The sequence below is a fragment of the Chiloscyllium plagiosum genome, chromosome 7 (genome assembly GCF_004010195.1).
Source record: "Chiloscyllium plagiosum isolate BGI_BamShark_2017 chromosome 7, ASM401019v2, whole genome shotgun sequence".
NCBI classification, from domain to species: domain Eukaryota; kingdom Metazoa; phylum Chordata; class Chondrichthyes; order Orectolobiformes; family Hemiscylliidae; genus Chiloscyllium; species Chiloscyllium plagiosum.
The window spans coordinates 81,168,076-81,188,181 of NC_057716.1; the positions used below are offsets into that span (position 1 = coordinate 81,168,076).

General features: G+C 37.0%; 1 protein-coding gene across 3 annotated transcripts in view; it reads left to right on the plus strand.

The window, feature by feature from the left end:
- Positions 1-20,106, plus strand: part of LOC122551728 (rho GTPase-activating protein 15-like) — a 737,256-nt gene that overhangs the window by 513,426 nt on the left and 203,724 nt on the right. For all 3 annotated transcript variants that reach the window (XM_043694095.1, XM_043694097.1, XM_043694098.1), the window contains exon 12: positions 18,052-18,129. In XM_043694095.1, coding sequence (XP_043550030.1) covers positions 18,052-18,129 — 78 coding nt within the window. The remainder of the gene's footprint in view (positions 1-18,051; positions 18,130-20,106) is intronic.

Below are 20,106 nucleotides of genomic sequence, written 5' to 3' on the forward strand. Positions count from 1 at the left end.
ACCTTCCAACTCCTGTACTCAATACTCTGACCAATAAAGGAAAGCATACTAAACGCCTTTTTCACTATCCTATCAAACTGCGACTCCACTTTCAAGGAGCTACGAACCTGCACTCCAAGATCTCTTTCTTCAGCAACACTCCCTAGGACCTTACCATTAAGTGTATAAGTCCTGCTAAGGTTTGCTTGCCCAAAATGCAGCACCTCGCATTTATCTGAATTAAACTCCATCTGCCACTTCTCGGCCCATTGGTCCATCCGGTCCAAATCCTGTTGTAATCTGAGGTAACCCTCTTCGCTGTCCACTACACCTCCAATTTTGGTGTCATCTGCAAACTTACTAACTGTACCTCTTATGCTCGCATCCAAATCATTTATGTAAATGACAAAACGTAGGGTAGCCAGCACTGATCCTTGTGGCACTCCACTGGTCACAGGCCTCCAGTCTGAAAAACAACCCTCCACCACCATCCTCTGTCTTCTACCTTTGAGCCAGTTCTGTATCCAAATGGCTAGTTCTCCTTTCATTCCATGAGATCTAACCTTGCTAATCAGCCTCCCATGGGGAATCTTGTCGAACACCTTACTGAAGTCCATATAGATCACAACTACTGCTCTGCCCTCATCAATCTTCTTTGTTACTTCTTAAAAAAATTCAATCAAGTTTATAAGACATGATTTCCCACGCACAAAGCCATGTTGACTATCCCTAATCAGTCCTTGCCTTTCCAAATACATGTACATCCTGTCCCTCAGGATTCCCTCCAACAACTTGCCCACCATTGAGGTCAGGCTCACCGGTCTATAGTTCCCTGGCTTGTCTTTACCGCCCTTCTTAAACAATGGCACCACATTTGCCAACCTCCAGTCTTCTGGCACCTCACCTGTGACTACCGATGATACAAATATCTCAGCAAGAAGCCCAGCAATCACTTCTCTAGCTTCCCACAGAGTTCTTGGGTACACCTGATCAGGTCCTGGGGATTTAACTGTTTCAAGACAATCAGTATTTCCTCCTCTGTAATCTGGACATTTTGCCGATGTCACCGATTTCCCTACAGTCTATATCTTCGATATTCTTTTCCACAGTAAATACTGATGCAAAATATTCATTTAGGAAAATATTCATTCATGTGGGATGGCCCAACTATGAAACAATGCAGTACCAGCTGATTGTCAGTTTGTTGGAGGTGGAGGAAGAATTGGGCCTAGGGTAATGGCATGGCTAACTGAATGTCTGGTTAAGCAAATCAAGAAGCTCCAGATCACCTAGTTGATCAAGTTTGAGGCGGATACACGAACAACATTTAAAAGGCATTCGGATAAATACATGGATAGGAAAGGTTCAGAAGGATATGGGCCAAGTGCAGGGAAGTGGGGTTAGCATTGATGGACATTTTGGTTGGCATGAGCAGGTTTGGGCCAAAGAGCCTGAGACTGTGCTATCGGACTCTATGACTCTATGACTTCTGCAAACCTGCATCCTTATTTAATAGATGACAAATTGGTTGACTTTCTTGGTGCACCACTTTGATGACTCCAGAATTTAATGAATCACTAGATTATCTGCATTGACCCTTAAAATAAATCACTTTTTTGATTCCACACAGTGGTTGAGTATTCTGCTCTACCCTAATTGGAAATTTAAACTGTGTAGTCCATGAGTTTCAGAATAGTGAGAAAATTATTGACAGAGATAAGTGAATATCTGATATGCATTATGACAGGTAAGGTGCAGCTGATATTATTAGCTTCTTAATTTAACTCTTTATAAATGCAAATAGCAAAATCCCTCTGACAGTGCAGGCTTCAAAGATTAGTGCTGGACTTGCATTTCTCAATCCTGTCCCAACTGCACTTTTTATCCAATACATTTGAAAGATCCTAATTGATACACTACCAATCACTTTCAATACATTCATTCTGGTAGAGCAAACTTTTCTTAATTCCAAGAGTTGCATGAGGTTTCCTCATTTCACGCTCAGTATTTCGGATATGTGGGGGGAGTACCTAATGCTCTAAAATTTGACTTTCACTGGATAAATGGCTCTATAACGGCACATAAGTCATAAAAGCCTGCCTCCCTGCAAGAAATGTATCCTCTTATTTCAGAATTCAACTCAATTTTACGCACTTCAGCTGATGTTAGCGGCATTCATACTATAAATCCAGCCTGAAGCTTGAATCCCAGCAGGTGAATTGATAGTCCTCATATTTCCAGGATTCTTTATACAAAATAATATTTCCATCATGTTATACAAAATACGCAACATAGTAAAAATGGAGTTTATAAATACATTCTATGTATCAATCAACAGAGAGTTATTAAAAAATTACGTTGGTGAGAACTTTTTATTTGCTGTCCTCGGTAAAATACATAATCCATATGCAAGATAATACTTTCATTAAACTAACAATCAAATATCATACAACTATGTAATATATTTATATGTTATAATGAACAGTAATCTTTAAACTACACTTGGCACAGGAATAGAAAAGCTGTGTTTGCAAGCGTGCATTTTCAAAGGCAGCATTGGGGAGGGACAATGCATGGGAGGAAACAAACTAATCTGGGAATGCAATAAAAGTTAATGAAGCCATCTTGAATTATTGTTTTTAGACAGGAATAGGTTGATAGATATGATCCTCTGAGTGGAGAATAACTAACAGTACTTTCAATCAAAACATTTATCTGGGTCCTTTCAGGCATTTAACAGTGACTAATAGTTTAGAATGAAAAGAGTTCAAAGTGATCTTAACCAGACATTTCCACTCTCGTAGCACTCCCCAGTGTTTTGCATCCTTTGTATAGCATTACATCTATTAAACTTTTCAAATTGCTTCATAACTTCAGTTCATTTTAAGCAGGCACTTGGGTAGCGACCTTTAATTTGTTTCAGCATCCATTTGTGTATAAATCTTACAGTGATTCTATTAAACATTTAATCAAATACAACATTAAATCAAACACTTTAGAAAGTCTAACAAAAGACTAGGTTATGAGTTGGTTTCTAAGATTTTAAACATTTTTGTAAAATGAAATATATCACTGAGAGGAGGTGCTAAATGGAAGGGTCAGTAAGGGTCTTGAATATTTCTTGTTTCAATTGTTTTAATGGTATCAATATTAAAATTAATTGTGGATCTGCTGACTCTTTTAGAAGACGATTAGACAAGAGTTGAAAAAATCTTTAGGCTGCCTGAGCAAAACAACTAAATGATAGTTTAATTTCAGGGATGAATATGGCGGTCAACACTTACTGAAAAAGTAGACATATAAATTTAAAATGAATAGCAATTGAATGGATAAAAACAGATTTCGAAATAGAAGTCGATGTGTTGATGGCCATTGCCAATTTCAATATCTGAACACTATGGTGAAAAAAATATAAAGTAACTTGTTGGCTTTTGTTCACTCTCTATCTGCTCCTATTTTCTCGTCAACAGCTGTGAAGCACGTCAGAATGTTCTCCATTTTTTAGTTATTATTTAGATACAAATTGTTATTGCCAGGTTTTAGTACAACAATTTTATGGTGAAAGCAAAAGTTAAATTGGTGTACTTCCCAACATTGAAGTAAAGTTATGTCAAAATGTACTGGAAAAGTGGTGAGAATTGTTTGCACTAACCACAGTGACCAATGGCGTAACTTCAAAATACAGTATAGCATTCCCCACTGCATAAATTAGAAAGAGGGAATTTCCCTATTATTTCCTATAAACAGCTACTGTCCGAAGCAATGAATGCAATACTTTGATCAGTTTGGATCTAAGTGTCCTGACGTCAAAAAAGAGATCAAAAAATTAAACTGAATGGGCCCAATATTTCTCAAATTACAGTAATTTGTTCATAAGTATTTTATTGATTACATAATCACAAACATTCCTACCATTGATTAGTTCAGTGCATAATTAAGTTATTAATTCATTGGTGTCTTCATGCTGACAACGCATTTATTATACAAAAAGTTAAATCTTTCATTTGGAAAAGCACTAAGCATTTCAAATTCCTGAGCAAGTTAATTAAGAAACATGACGACAGTTGAATATGTTGAAGTGGTTGACCATTTTCTGTGTCTTGAGCCTTGAACATGAATAACTGGAACAATTATTGCAATGAAAATGTGAATACTATTAGTGAATTTTCTGTACTTTTACTGCATGCTTGGATCAGAATTGTATCAAAACAACAAATCTAAATATGTACAACCTGTATCCTCAAAAAGGTAGAATGCTGCAACAGAGGAAGGACTTTTGCCCCAACTTCCCTGTTTGAACAACCTTTCACAGCTATCTAAATAGTGCCATTCCCATTATCCTCCCCAGAAAACTGTACTCTTCTTATTCTTAAATTATTTATCCAATTCCCTTTTGAAAATTATTATTGAATTCTGGTGCCAAGTTTGGCAAAAACCAAAGAGAAGAGTATGATGGAATAATCCATCAACATGCACGAAATTGAATTCACAGTTGTGTTCCTGGTCCAGATGTATTCCCCATAATACAAAAACTGCTCTCAAGAGATAAGCATACACTGCAAATTCCTTCTATCATATGGTATCCATACCCAATAAAGCATTTTAAAAGACGATGAACACTTGCAAATGGGAAGTATCAATGGGGGATTCTTAAAAATTCCTAAATTTGATGGATAATTAATCAGATTTAATCCACACTACAAGTAAAAATATATAAAACTGAATTGTGTTGTATTTTGTTTTTGAATGGTTGGTAGAAACTTCATTTCTTAAACCTTTCAAATATGTTTGGGGTTTTTAAAATAGCACATAAACTGTATACATAGAACAAAGACATGAACCTTACATAAGATTGAAAACTGAATCTTACACTTCCTGCAATTACTTATGTTAAAAGTTTTCAGTCATTTGTCATAATTTCTACTTCATAGTCAGTTCAATAATTTTGTTTTCTAAATGGAATTTGGAAAGAGCACTCCATCTTAATGCAGCCAAATTATTTGTAGGCTAGACAAAAGGAACAAGTCTTAGAAAGCTGACCAAAACACTTTCCATCTTGGAAGACAACCATGATAACAGTAATCATTGGGGATTAATTAATCATCTGTTTGATGAGCATAATATTAATTTTGAAATATTAACAAACAATTTCACAGTATACAGAGGGCTAATATCAGGCTTTAGAAATTAGTGAACTTAGGCTTATCCAACCGAAGACTCATTTTATTTTGAACTATTAATTGATTTTTTGAAAATGTTTGCACATTTATAACAAACATTTGTCTACTATGCAGAAATACCTTTTTAAACAGTATGTTATTGATGTATGCAAAAATGTTTTGCCAGTATTACAAACAATATTTTTAAAATTGCATGGGATTATCTTGAAGTGTCATATAAATCCATTGAAAATTATTAGTTCAATTTTTGAAACTTGAGGATGAAATTCAACTTTAACATTGATGTGAAATTTGCAGTAGTGGGTCACTCATTTAACATATAGCTTGCTCTGATTTCCTGTGCATCAAACTTAATAGAGAGGACAATTGTATGAAGTGGCTAGCACACTCTTGTGTGTATTCTGCAAGTTACTTTTGATCTTCACTATCATGTCAAATGGAGCTAATTAATAAATTCCTCTTTTCAACACCACTAAGAACTGGCATGACATTTTCCCATTAGGCAGTTCTGAAATATTTTAATTTTTATGTGAGGCAAACAACTAAACATGAATAAAAGGCTTTTCTTCTCCTGTTAATCTGAATATTTGAAGGAAGGTAATTGAATCATGTGAAGCATTGATAAGCTGCATTGCAAGGTGAGAAGGGAAAGATTAAAAATGACCTGAAGGGCATCATTTTCACACAGAGGGTAGTGTATATATGGAATGAACTGCCAGAATAAGTCGTAGATGCAGATTCAATTCCAACATTTGGACAGCCACATGATTAGGAAAAGTTTAGAGGGATATGGGCCAAACATAGGCAAACTAATCTAGTTTAATTTGGGAAAACTGTTCAGCAGTGTCGAGTTGGACAGAAGGGTCTGTTTTACTGCTGTATGACTCCAGGACTTTATGACTCGATGTTGACCAAGTTCATTTCACACAGACCTCATACTGTTAAGGAACAAAGGAGCTCTTTAGAGTATCAGACTTTCTGTAATTGAAATACAAGTGCTGGAGAAACTCAGCAGGTCTGACAGCATCTGTAGAGAGAGAAGCAGAGTTAACGTTTTGAGCTCAGCTGCACTTCATCAGTTCTGACTGGATTTAAAATGTTAACTGTGCTTCTCTCGCTACAGATGCAACCAGTTTCTCCAGCACTTACAGTCTTGTTTCAAACTTCCAGCATCTGCAGTTCTTTGTTTTTATTGTATGGTTGCAACTGAAGACTGGTTCCAGATGTGAAATGCCAGTGTTGCACATGATATTAAAACAATCCCCTGTAGAAGCTTCTCAAAATAAAAGATGAGAGTGAATACAGAAAGCAAGATCGAATCCAAACCACCGAATGAATTCTCAACTGTTCAGAACATCAGCTTAATTTTGGGTATGAGATAGGTTTATTCTAATGCAACCAACATTGAGATCCTGACATTTAATATCATGAGCTACACAAAATCTAATTTCTGTTTTCTGCATTACTTATTTACAAAGCATCAGTACTATTCTCTCTACATGCAGTAAAAAAGATTGCAATTCCAAATGTGAAGTAACATTGATTCACTCATTAATTGTTAGCAACATGAAGTTTGATCATATGAGTGCTAAGTAGAGTGTGTTTGAAAATAGCTAACAGGTTGAAAAAAAATCACTATTTCACCTATTTAACACAGCTTTCATAACAAATAGGACTTGCACATCATTCTATATTTACAATGGAAATGAGGCATACTTCACAGCCTCTGTGGCAACCCAGCCATTAGGTATACAGGAACTCAGATTTATGAATCTGTCTAATTCCACCAATAAGGAGTTAAACAAATGATCTTGTCTTATCTCCAAATAATCAGCTCCAGTCTTAAATCCATTGCCTGTTTGCAGAGGCACCTCCTTTTGCTCTTCATTTGTGCTGACTCTATTGTTTTTATGCCTTGAGTAATTCACTGTAACAACTACAGTGCCGAGACTAAGTTATAGCTTGTTCAACTGTATTGAAACGTGTGAAAAATGAAGATCTGTAGCTCCCAGATCTTCTTGTGGATGTTTGCATTAAAATGACGTTATACTTTCCCCTCTTTAATAGAATTTGATAATAAGTACAGACTGATATAACTTATTTTACATTGCCTGCATGACTTTTAAAATATCATTTCATTATATTAGTAATGTACTCAGTATTTCTGTGGAATTTCAGCAACAACTATATAGTTTTGTTAAGGACTTGTCTAGCTGTAAGAAATCTAAAGAAGCAAATTGATACTGCATATAAAACTAAATGCAGTTAAGAATGGCACTTCTTTAGAATTTCTTTTTAATCAAGGGCAACAAACAATGCTAAGAACTGTACCAGAAAGATGCAAGTGCTATTTATCATAGAACCTCACAATCACAACAACAGAGAAATATATTCAGCCAATTATATCTGCCAAGCTAGTTCCACCTTATCCCTACTACACTGCAAAAGTTTTATCTTCAGGTAATAATCCAATTCCCTTTTAAAACCATGACCAAATCAACTCCCAACACAATCCCATTCAATGCATTCAAGAACCCAGACCTTTTCAATGTAAAAGTGTTTTTCTTTTTGTTGTAGAATTTAAGAATTCTTTCAGTGTGGAAAGAGGGTATTCGGCCCACTGAGTCTGCACCAACCCTCCCACTCAGACCTCGTCCCATGATCCCACATTTACCATTGCTAATCTATTTAGCCTGCACATCCCTCGACACTACAGGGCAATTTAGCATGACCAATCCACCTAGCCTGCACATTTTTGGACTGTGGGAGGAAACCAGAGCACCCAGAGGAAACTCCACACAGGCAGTCACCCAAGGCTGGAACCAAACCCAGGTCCCTGGCACTATGAAGTATCAGTGCTAATCGCTGAGCCCCATTGCTGATTCTTTTGTCTCTGTTTTATTTGCCAATTACTTTAAACTGGTGACCTCTGGTTCTCAACACTAATGGGGACAATTTCTCTTTACTTACTGTGTTTAAAATCCTCATTATTTTAAACATGTCTTCTCTCAACTTTCTCTTCTCCAAGGAGAATTGCCCAGGTTTCTTCAGTCTACCTGTATATCTGAAATCTCTTATTTCATTTTCTGCATCCTCTGTCATACTTTTACATTTCTTCCTAAGGTATGGTGCCAAGAATGGATTTCACAAATGTTCACCATGACTTTGTTTTGCTTCAGAGATTGAAGAGATGTTTTATCAGACTCAAAACCTTGACTGTTTTCACTCTCCACAGATGCTGCCAGACCCGTTGAGTTTTTTCCAGCATTGTTTGTGTTCATTACATATTTTTGTAGCCCCCTTGTGTCTCTTCAGAACTTATTATCTGACCAAATTTGCGTCATCTGCAAAATTGGCAACAGTACTTTATATACTTTCATCAAAATCATGTATTTATTTTGTAAGCAGTGATCCCTGTGGAATATGATTCATTACATCTTGAAAGGACTCATTTACGAATGTTATTGAATCCTATTAACCATCTAAGCTTCTAACCATGCCAATATGCTGTGCACTGCACCATGAGTTTAATTATTTTCCGCAATAGCATTTAATGTGGCATCTTATCAAATGCCTACTGGAAATCCAAGTACAGCATATTCACTGGTTCACCTTTATCTACCACATGTTGCCTCCTCAAAGAATTCCAATACAGTGATCAAATGTAATCACCTTCTCAAGACGATTTTGACCCAAGTTGATTCCTTGAACTTATCCAAGTGTCCTGCTATAATTTCTTAAATAGCAGCTTCTAACCTATTCACAATAGCAGGTGTTAAGCTAACTCAATTGTACTTTACAGCTTTCCTTCTCAGTACTTCTCTAAATAAAGGAGTGACATTAACTATCTTTAATCTAATGGGACAATTTCTAAATCAAGGGAGTCCTGGAAAATTAAAACTATTGCATCAACTATCTCACTAGTCACTTTTGTAAGAACCTAGGATGAAGTCCATCAGACCCGAGAGCTTTATTCCATATTATCTCTTTGATGACTGTGAGTCCATCCCCTGGAATTTTTCTTACTTGTTAGAATGTACCTGTTCTGTGTATTCCGAAGTATTCCCTAATATGTCTACCACTCCATCTCTGTTGGCCAATCCTTATCCTAATTTGCCAATTTACTTTAGCTATCTCTGCTTTCACTTTAATTTTAATTACTGAATGTGAAATTCAATAATATTATGTATGTTACTCTGTCGGGTCGCCCATTACTAGTTAATCATATCTCACTGCACAAGAACAGTCTTTTATAGTCTATTCTATGGTCAGCTCCAGAACATGTTGTTCTCGGAAACAGTCCCAGAAATATACTATGAACTCCTAGGCTCCCTCTTTCAGTCCATAAATAGATAAAAATCTCTTAAGATTATCGTCATGCCTGCCAAACAAGCTCTCTTTTTCTTCCTATATGTTCCACCCACATGGTTATTGCCTTTATAGCATACCCACAAGTGCCTTCTTGCTTTCACTATTTCTCATTTCTACCGAAATTGTTTCCACATCTTGATTTCCTGAATTTCAGCCATCCTCTCTATTGTCCTAATATTATCACTAACTAGCAGGGCCCCCCTTCCACCTTCTTCTCATTTCCTCTCATTGCTACGTATCTTGTCCCCTTCGAAATTCAAGACTGAGTAATTCTGCAAACAGCCATGTCTCGATCATGGCTATCAGATCATACCTATTAATTTCTACTTACACTGTTGGTTCTTCTGTTTTCGTGTGATTTGTTTACCTCGATAAAGATTGATGGTGTAGTAATTTAGTATTTAGGAACAGAAGAACAAGAGTAGGCTATTCAGCCTTCAAGTCTGTTTTGCCATTCAATGCGATCATGGCTTATCTGATCACTGTAACTATGCCATGCCCTCTGCCTCCCTTTTTACTATTTACCCCTATAGAAGATTTCTGGACTTCCTCTTATGTTGTCTGCCAGTACTTTCTTTTACAGTCTGTTGATATTATTGCATTTTTTCAGTTCCTCTCTGAACTTTGCTTGGAAAATTGAAAATATTTTCTTCAAAAGCTGTTAAGAGTAGGTTAATTGAATATTTCAAATCAGAGGTTGAAAGGTTTACGAATGACATGGAAGTTTACATTGCATTGCTTGGAGAGCATAGAACATGGGGAGTAAGTTCACACTGAGATAGAAAGAAGGTTATGAGAGGCTAAAGGTGGAGGATGTGAGTTGACATTGAGTTGCAAAGAGGATTTTGGCAGGGTAGAGTGAGTGGTGTGAGGGATAAAGGCTAGAGGTCCTAAACACTTTTGTTATAACTGGGACAAGGACCCAGAGATCCAAGGTTGGCCTTTAACTAGCCTATCTCAGTACTCACCAACATCCTTTACCAACTAGGAATTGCTTCTATCGTCATTGAATGGTACTCTGTCTTGCTACCCACCTTCCCAGAGTGAAAATGGCATGATTCTAGACTCTTTAAATTCCAGGTCAAAGAATTCCCCAATCCAGGTTACCTGTCAGTTGCAAATCTGCTACTTAGTATCATTTTTATGCCTCCACTGCAAGATTGGTTTGTACTGATATCTGTTCATTACCCAGCAAATCAATGCCTTAGGGCTGCCTACTACTAGAAGGACAGGAATTTGAAATTTCATCACATGAATGTAGAGAGGGTAGCAGTGTTGCTCCTAACATGATATTTAAAGAACATGGGCCCTGCTTTCCCTCTCTTTCACCTCCTTTGATCACTGCTTTTCTACCCAAAATGTCTTTGAAATCATAACCCAACATAGCCTCATCATCTACTGTTGGTGCCAGAGCTGATTCTTAATGGGGCCTGAAACCCAATAGAAATGTGGGATCTCAAGCTTCACCATTCGGCCATTAACTAATAGCAATTTAAATTATTAATGTTTGCAATTTTAATGAAAAACATGATGAGATACATTACAGTGAATTTGGTGCTATTACTGAATGTTACTTAATGACTCCAATGATAGACAAATGGACAAGATTTCAAAAACCTTTTATAGGTTTACTTTGACAATCAAATACAGAATTGATATTAATTAACAGGCAAATCATGATCAACACATGTCACAACTTACACATAAAACAGCTGATACACACAAAATAAAACTATAGATTTATTGAGGAACCACTCAGACTATTTAGCACCAAGTTCAGCTCCAAAGTCCTTCGAGATTAATCTTCTTGAGATAGAACTATACTTTCCTTCTTCAAGGATTTAGCCACTGATCCTTATCCAACAGCAGCTCACACTCAACCCAGGATTGATGTTCAACAAAATAGTGCATTTCACCAGGACATTTGCAGCACTGTTCCCATCAACTTTGGTCATGTGGACCCACTAGAATCATCTTCCCATAAACCAGCAATAAGGATCTTGTGCACCATATGGTTGATTCTTTCCAATAAACCATTTAAAGTCTAGAACAGCAGCAACAAATTTGATTTACTCTTTTGAAGAAGTAATAAAGAAAATTGATGAGGTCGCAGTGGTGGATGTGATTATATGGACTTCAGTAAGGCATTTGACAAAGTTCATGGTAGACTGGTTAGCAAGGTTAGATCATATGGAATACAGGGGAAATTAGCTATTAGGATACAGAACTGGCTCAAAGGCAGAAGACAGAGGGTGGTGGTGGAGGGTTGCTTTTCAGACTGGAGGCCTGTGAGCAGTTGTTTGCCACAATGATCAGTGTTGGGTCCACTGTTTTTCGTCATTTATATAAATGATTTGGATGTGAACATAGAAGATATGGTTAGTAAATTTGCAATTGACAACAAAATTGGAGGTGTAATGGACAGTGAAGAAGATTACCTCAGAGAATAGAAGGGCCAGTGGGCTAAGGAGTGGCAAATGAAGTTTAATTTAGACAAATATGAGGTGCTACATTTTGGAAAAGCAAATCAAGGCAGGACTTATATGCTTCATGGAAATCTGCTGGGAAGTGTTGCTGACAAAGAGACCTTAGAGTGCAGGTTCATTGTTCCTTGAAAGTGGAGTCACAATTAGAGAGGATAGTGAAGAAGGCATTGGTATGCTTGCATTTATTGGTCAGTGCATTGATAAAGTGGATTTGGGAGGTCATGTTGCAGCTGTACAGGACATTGGTTAGGTCACTTTTGAGATATTGCATGCAATTCTGAACTCTGTGCTGTAGGAAAGAAACTTAAAAGAGTTCAGAAAAGATTTACAAGGAGGTTGCCAGGATTGGAGAGTTTGAGCTATAGGGAGAGGCTGAATAGGCTGGGGCTGGAGCATTGGAGGCTGAAGAGTAACCTTAATAAATGTTTATAAAATCATGAGGGGCATGATTAGGGTAAATATCCAAGGTCTTTTCCCTGGAGTTGGGGGGGAGTTCAAAACTAGAGGGCATAGAGTTATGATGAGAGGGAAAAGATTAAAAGGACCCTAAGGGGCAACTTTTTCACACAGAGGGGGTACCTGTATGGAATGACCTGCCAGAGGAAGTTATAAATTATAACAATTATTACAATTAAAAAGGCATCTGGATGGGTATATGAATAGGAAGAGTGTACATTTGATTAGATTACTTACAGTGTGAAAACAGGCCCTTCAGCCCAACAAGTGAGCACCAACCCTCTGAAGAGCAACCCACCCAGACCCATTCCCCTACACCTAACACTACGGGCAATTTAGCATGGCCAATTCACCTGACCTACACATCTTTGGACTGTGGGAGGAAACCAGAGCACCCGGAGGAAACCCACGCAGACACTGGGAGAATGTGCAAACTCCACACAGACACTCGCCCAAGGCGGGAATTGAACCCCGGTCTCTGGCACTGTGAGGCAGCAGTGCTAACCACTGTGCCACCGTGCCGCCCATGTGGAGGGGTATAGACCAAATACTGGCAAATGGGACTAGATTAACTTAGGATATCTGGTCGGCATGGTCGAGTTGGACCGAAGAGTCTGTTTCCGTGCTGTACAACTCTTTGACCCCACGACTCTATATCAATTCCTTCATGCTGTCAGTTTGTCAACTGCATCCAGCAGCACCGTCTTCCCAATTAGCCTTGTTAGGTGGGACTGTCAGACCCTAGGTCACAGGATGGCAGATATTTGTGCCCATGCAGGCAAACAATGACAGGACAGGTAAATTTTCCTAACAGTGTATTCCCGGATACACCCAGATAACCTGCTATGGAGGTGCTGACCCTGTGCAAAGCAGTGGAATCTTCATTTCTTTGAGTTGCCATTCACTCTCAACACGATACACCATTTCCCATAGTCAGCCGTTTCAATCACAGACAAGGGATGCAGTGCTCTCATTCTGCTTCTATGCAATTCTTTCCATGGTGACTAGCTGCTACGTCACTCAGAATAGTGATTCTGCTCCATGCAGCTTCGGTTTACATGTCAGCACTAAAGCTAGCTCGGAGACATAGGCTTCATGCAAAGTGTCTCTCCTCCATTACTGCGCAACCAATCACACAGGCTATTAACTAATAGCGCCCTTAGCAGCCTTAGATTTGGCATTGATTTTATATTTGAATACACTTCTCTGGAACACCTTCAAACTTACTCCAATTTCTTTTCTTCCATTCATGGAGTAAAGGTGTCACTGGCTAGACCAGTATTTATTGCCCATCCCTAATTGCCCAGAGGGTATTTAAGAGTCAACCATATTGCTTTGGGTCTGAAATCACATGTAGGCCAGACCAAGTAAGGACATCAGTTTTCTTCCCTAAAGAGTGAACCAGGTGGGCTTTTCCTAACAATTGGCAATGGTTTATGTCTATTTGAAATTCCGTACCTTACTGCAATGTCAACTCTTTAATGTTGTCCTATTTTAAACTATTTTTCAACTCTGTAAGTAATGCAACTATTTTTATTCCTCTGCTGAATCCAAGAATTCTACATAGGTACTTGTGCCTAAGCTGTCACCATAAGAAGGCAGACATTGTAAAAGTTTTTTACTGTACTCCTACAATGGAGTACACATGACAATAAAATTATATTGTATTGTTTTGGTTTCATGGACATCAAGAAAAATCTAAATTACAGATTTGTTATTGAACTCAAATTCCATAGCTGTTATGGCAGGATTTGAACCTAGGTCCCTGGTATATTCCTGAGTCTCTGGAATAGTAATCCAAAAATAATACCACTAGGCCATCACCTCCCCTCTTGATTTTGGATATATCAGTTAGGTACGATTACTATATCAGTTAGATACCACGTCCCTGTCTATATCAATGGTCCTGAGGTGGAGGTGGTCATGAGCTTCAAGTTCCAAGGAATAAATATTACCAATATTACTATCCTAGTCTGGCCACCTCGACAGCCAAGGAAGCATGCCAATGCCTCTGCTTCCCCAGAAGGCTAAGGAAATTCAGCATGTCCACAATGACTCTTACCAATTTTTATAGATGCACCATAGAAGGCTTCCTATTCATATACATCACAGCTTGGTATTGCAACTGCTCTGGCAAAACCACAAGGAATTACAGAGGGTTCTGAATGCAGCCCAATGCATCATGAAAACCAACCTTTCATCCATTGACTCCAGGAATATTTCCTGCTGCCTCAGGACAGCAGCCAACAGAATCAATGACTCCTCCCACCCCAGCTATACTCTCTTTCAACCTTTTCCATCTGGCAGAAGATACAAAAGTTTGAAAACACATATCAGTAGATTTAAGAACAGCTTCTTCCCTCCTGTTATCAGAATTATGAATGGACCTCTCATTTATTGAAGTTAATCTTTCTCTGCACTTCTTCTGTAGCTATAACGCTATATTCTGCATTCTGTTCTTTTCACATGATGTACTTATGTAAGGTATGAATGGTCTGGTTAGCATGCAAAATAATACTGTTTATTGTATCTCAGTACATGTGACAATATTAAATCAAATAATATAAAGTTCAATGGTAATTTTTGGAAGTCCTGTAAAGAGGCCCACCAAATAAAAAGAGTCAGAGCACAGAAAAAAATTTATAAGTGCAGTTAAGAAAAGGAAATAGCTTTCTGCTGAAAGCATTTTTACAGCTAGAGATATACCCAGAAGAAACTTATAGATAACACAGGTCTTTATAAAACTGATGATTTCAAATACTTCTGCAAATCTTTGTTTCTGGGATTTGTGAAATCATTGCCATGTTACGGCTTGTAAAACACTTTCAAGCATGATGTTTTTGTGTAAAGCATCAAATCTCACTGTTTCTCCAGAGTTCCCTTGATTCTCCCATACTTATGTGATTGAGTGGGCAGGCATACTGACTACTCCCAAATCACCAGAATTACCAGCCCTGTATCAACAATAAAGAGACATGCTAGAGGAGCCCAGGGATGACTTTTCTGCCAATTTCTCACTGATTTTCCCTCCCTATTTGGAGAGGCATACATTCTGTTTTCCAAACCTTCCAAATAACAGCATGATTGTGAATGGGCATTGAGATCAAGCAATATCCTAATACTATGAACTATAATGTGAGTATTTAATCATCTGTTTGTCTGTATACAGCACGAGGATGTTAGTTGTTACTTGCAGCATTTTTAAAAAAGTACGCATTCAATTTATTATGGTACACAAAGCATATTTAACAAAAGTGATGGGAAGTCAACATTTTAACTTTCAAGAATTCACAACATATGCTGCACACAACTTCCAGATTTAGGCACTAACATTAAAAATTTATGTCACTTAAGATCTTCATTTAACTCACTAATCAACACAGACCTACATTCTAAAGTTGAGCTGTTAAATAATTAATGTTTTCCTGTGTAATTATATTTCAAAAGATTGTACACATCAGTGAAAGGAATATATTAACTCAATGACCTCTGAACTAAAAAAAAACTGCATGTAGTAAAATGAGAAACTGAAGACATGAACACCAGAAATCAAAACAAAGTAAAAAAGCACCTATTTTCTAACATAAAATCTGATTGATGTTTTTGTTCCTTCAATTAATCTTCATTAAATTATACTTTGATCTTAATTCAACTGCTTAATTACTTCCTATTTTCACAGTTGGCGATGAAAATATTTAGTCACAAAACTGTTCAATTCTCAGATCTAATACAGATGCTTGCAACGGTTTCTTAGTCGTAATGCTGACTGACACGATTTGACACTTCTACTTATGTTCTTTTCACAGTCCTAGTACTTCCAACACTCAGATGTGACAGATGTCCTTGGAATATATCCTTATTCCTTGGGTTAAAATATGTACTTGGGAGAGTTCTTGAGTCCCTGTACACAATGACACTTTGAAACACTTCAGTGTGTTGATATATACCAAAAAGCTCTTTATCTTCTTAGTTACTTCTCCTGTTTCCAAACAAAATCATGGATAAAAAGAAGGGCACCATTTTGAGAAACTATCAATAATCAAAACAAGGTCATTTTTATATCAACCCCCCCCCCCCCCCAATCTAAATTGAAAATAAACAAAAACAAAACTGTGCAAAGTGGAAATCAGAAACAAAATCAGAAAAAAACTCAGCAGATCTGGCAGCATCTATGGAGAGAAAGAAGAGTTAACGTTTTGGGTCCAGTGGCCCTTCTTTAGAACTGAATGCTCAGTACTGAAGAAGGATCATTAGACCTGAAACGTTATCTCTGATTTTGCTCCACAGCTGCTGCAAGACCTGCTGAGCTTTTCCAGCAATTTATATTTTTATTTCTAATCTGAAAGCATTAGCTTCTTCACTATGCATCATGATGGGATTGATATTGTCGTCAAGTAAGTCTGAAAACCTGAATAGACTGATGCCATTGGTATACTGGTAATGTTATGTCACCAATTTTCAGGATAACATTCAAGCATTTTTTTGTAAAATGTTTTCCAACAAAGCCTGTCTCCAAACGCTTGCAATAAATTCAGTGATTGTACATGCATGATCTTTTGCCCAGCTCGAGACTCTGAGAGCCAGTTTTGATCCTCACTGTCTGAACACTTCCAGCACATGACAGCACCTAACAGTCTGACTCAGGTATCAATGATGTAAGACATCTCCAAATCACCAAATCCATAACATTTATTTAGAAAACTGTAAACAGTGAGGAAAACATCTTTTCTCCCAAAACTCATCTAAAGATGTTCTTGAAAAGGAAATACACCAATTGAACATGTCCATAACTCAAAGAAAATTCTCTATGTGCCCAAATTCAGCAGTGAGAGAGTTTAAAATTCTGAATTCTATAATTCAGGTCATGCCAATATTGAGCTGCTTAATTAGTTTCTTGATGCAGATGGTATAAACCATTGGCTGCCCTCCTTATAATTTCTCTGATTCTCCAATATATTCAAGTTATGTTCCAGCAAATGTTGGAGTAGGTTTGCAATGGGAACAGAATGATTTACCATGCAAGTCACAGACCACATGGGTCCAGGGAATTTCTGTGTCTTAAATGTTAGTTGGTTAATGCTTAGCAATTATAAACTGAAAATATAAATCCTTTATTTTTAATAATGGCAAATGTATATCATGAGCATACCAATGGTTCACAAAATAGCTTTACCACATACATTCATGACGCAACCAGGAACAGGTAACCAAGGTAATTTTATAATGCCTCACTAGTATCATGAATTAGGTTATAATAATAAATTACCTCTTGAATTTTAAAGGGTTCAGTTTCAAATATATTTTGAGTTTATGTTTATGCTCCCAAATAATGGAAAATAATGCTTTAGAAGCCCAAAGATTTTGGTCAGGTAAAATTAATATTTTGAGACTGATCTGGTGTAAACAGATGATGAGATATGCGTTTACAGACGAGTGAACTACTCGAATTGTATATGTAGTGTCAGCCAGCAAGGTTGCGCAGACATAATTGCTCTAATAAGGCCTAAAGTTCAAGGACTGTATAGGAGAAAATATTGTAAAATTTTAATTTAATCATAGATTAATGCTTGTTTTGTCAGGTTTGGATGCTGATGGCATTTACAGAGTGAGCGGCAATCTGGCTACAATACAGAAATTACGATTTGTAGTGGACCATGGTGAGTACTGCCTAATGCATACGTGCAACTTTATTTTCATCATCTTGTCTAAATGGAAATGGGAAGACTTGCTTCTTTGACATTTCTCCAGCTGCAGAGAGTGTGTTGAATTTAATCATTATAAATGGTTTCAAAACTGTTTCAAACTTCAAAATGATATTTTATTTCCGTCTGAGATTATATATCCATTCGAACATTGAGACAAAGTGCTGTGTGCTAATTGAATCTTTATAGCTGTCCACTTCTTAATGTGGATTCCACATGATTGTGTATTCAATCCTTGTTTGAACAGAATCATCTCCTGAATACACAATGTTTGTTTTTCAAATCTTGCTGTTGCTCTCATTCAAATTGTCATGCACATGCATCCACATTATTTTTGAACATTTGAAAAATGCTTAAAACTTGAAACTTGGGTCGCACAGCAAATAACCAAATCACCAGATTTTGAACAGTTGGCCTTTCCCAACTGGAGTGTAGTTGGATCAGTACAATACTGATTTTTAAAAATTTATTCCCATACCTGCATGAGTCCATATTTGGAAACTTGAATGTACCATGTGGATTTGTCCTTCTGCCATTTCTACAGTTATTTCTTGTGAAAGATAACTGACATTTTAATTCCAGTAAACAAGAGAGTATGGAAAACAAAATAAGTCAAATTGTTTGTTACGTCAGGAAAAGTAAATTTAAAGTATTTAGTGTAAAGCACCGATCTGCTAGAACTCATCACTTACTCTGACTTGATTACTTAATGCAGACATTGAGCTTCATGTAGCACTTTGTTTGACATTATTTGGAACAAATAAAAATTGTCTGGACCTAATACAATTACATCATAGGGTATCATAGAATGATACAATGTAGGACAACATTGGTCTTTAAAACCATCCAATTTTCCCAATTCACCGCTCTTTCCTCACCCTGAAAATTTTTTCAGTTCAAACATTTGTCCGATCCCTTTTGAAAGTAACTCTTCAATCCATTTCTACTGCTCTTTTCTCAAGTGCATTCCAGAGTGAGGTGCTGTAATTTCCTAAACATGGAGCTCCACATGTCACTTCTCTATGACCAGTAAGGTCCATTTTGAAATGGATTTTAAAAATTGTACATCAATTTCTGAGGAGTATACAGTGTAATATTTGTCACAAAAAAGGTGTATAAGCAGAACATGCATCAGATTCCACTGCAGCATTGAATTGCCTGGTTCTTTGTATCTTTCCCAACAGATGGGATTGAAAGCTATATTTAAGATAATAAAAAAAAATGATTGCATAGTTCATCAGATAATTCATCTTAAATGTTCAAGATTTGGATAAATTGTTTGAGCACTTCATCCAATTTGGAATTGTTTATGTCAATCATGGATTTTCAATCCAGAATACTGTGCATAGAAGTTTAGTTACATGGTATTATACAATATTTATAATACAGAAACATGCCACTCAGCCCATCTGGTCCATGCCAGTGCTGATCCTACAGACAAACCATTGCTTAAACAAAGGAATTACAATCTATTCAATAAGACACAATCCAGCACATTGATATTTTGCTACATTATACAGTGATTGAATGTGATACTTACTTTCACAATGAAGTGACTTATTGACTTATTTGCCACTGTGTAAGGTGGCATAGTGCTCAACCAAGATGCCTAATTTGACTTTATTAGATGAGGAGATTACAGCAATTCAACATTTCTGCCATAATGATCACCACCGAACATATTGTAGAATCACAGATTCTTGCAGCTCAAAGTGTCAAGAGCACTGTTGAATTAATACAGAACTAAACTGCCCTGAGTTCTCTTTAACTTCCTGTATTTTCAACTTCTTCAAATATTTATTGAATTTTATCTTCGAAGATTTGGAGAAAGTACAAAGAAAATAACTAAAATGATATCATGTTAGGATATATCGTGTGAGTCATTAGTTCAATTTCAAGGAATTAGGTTTATTTTCATTTATAAAGCTAAAA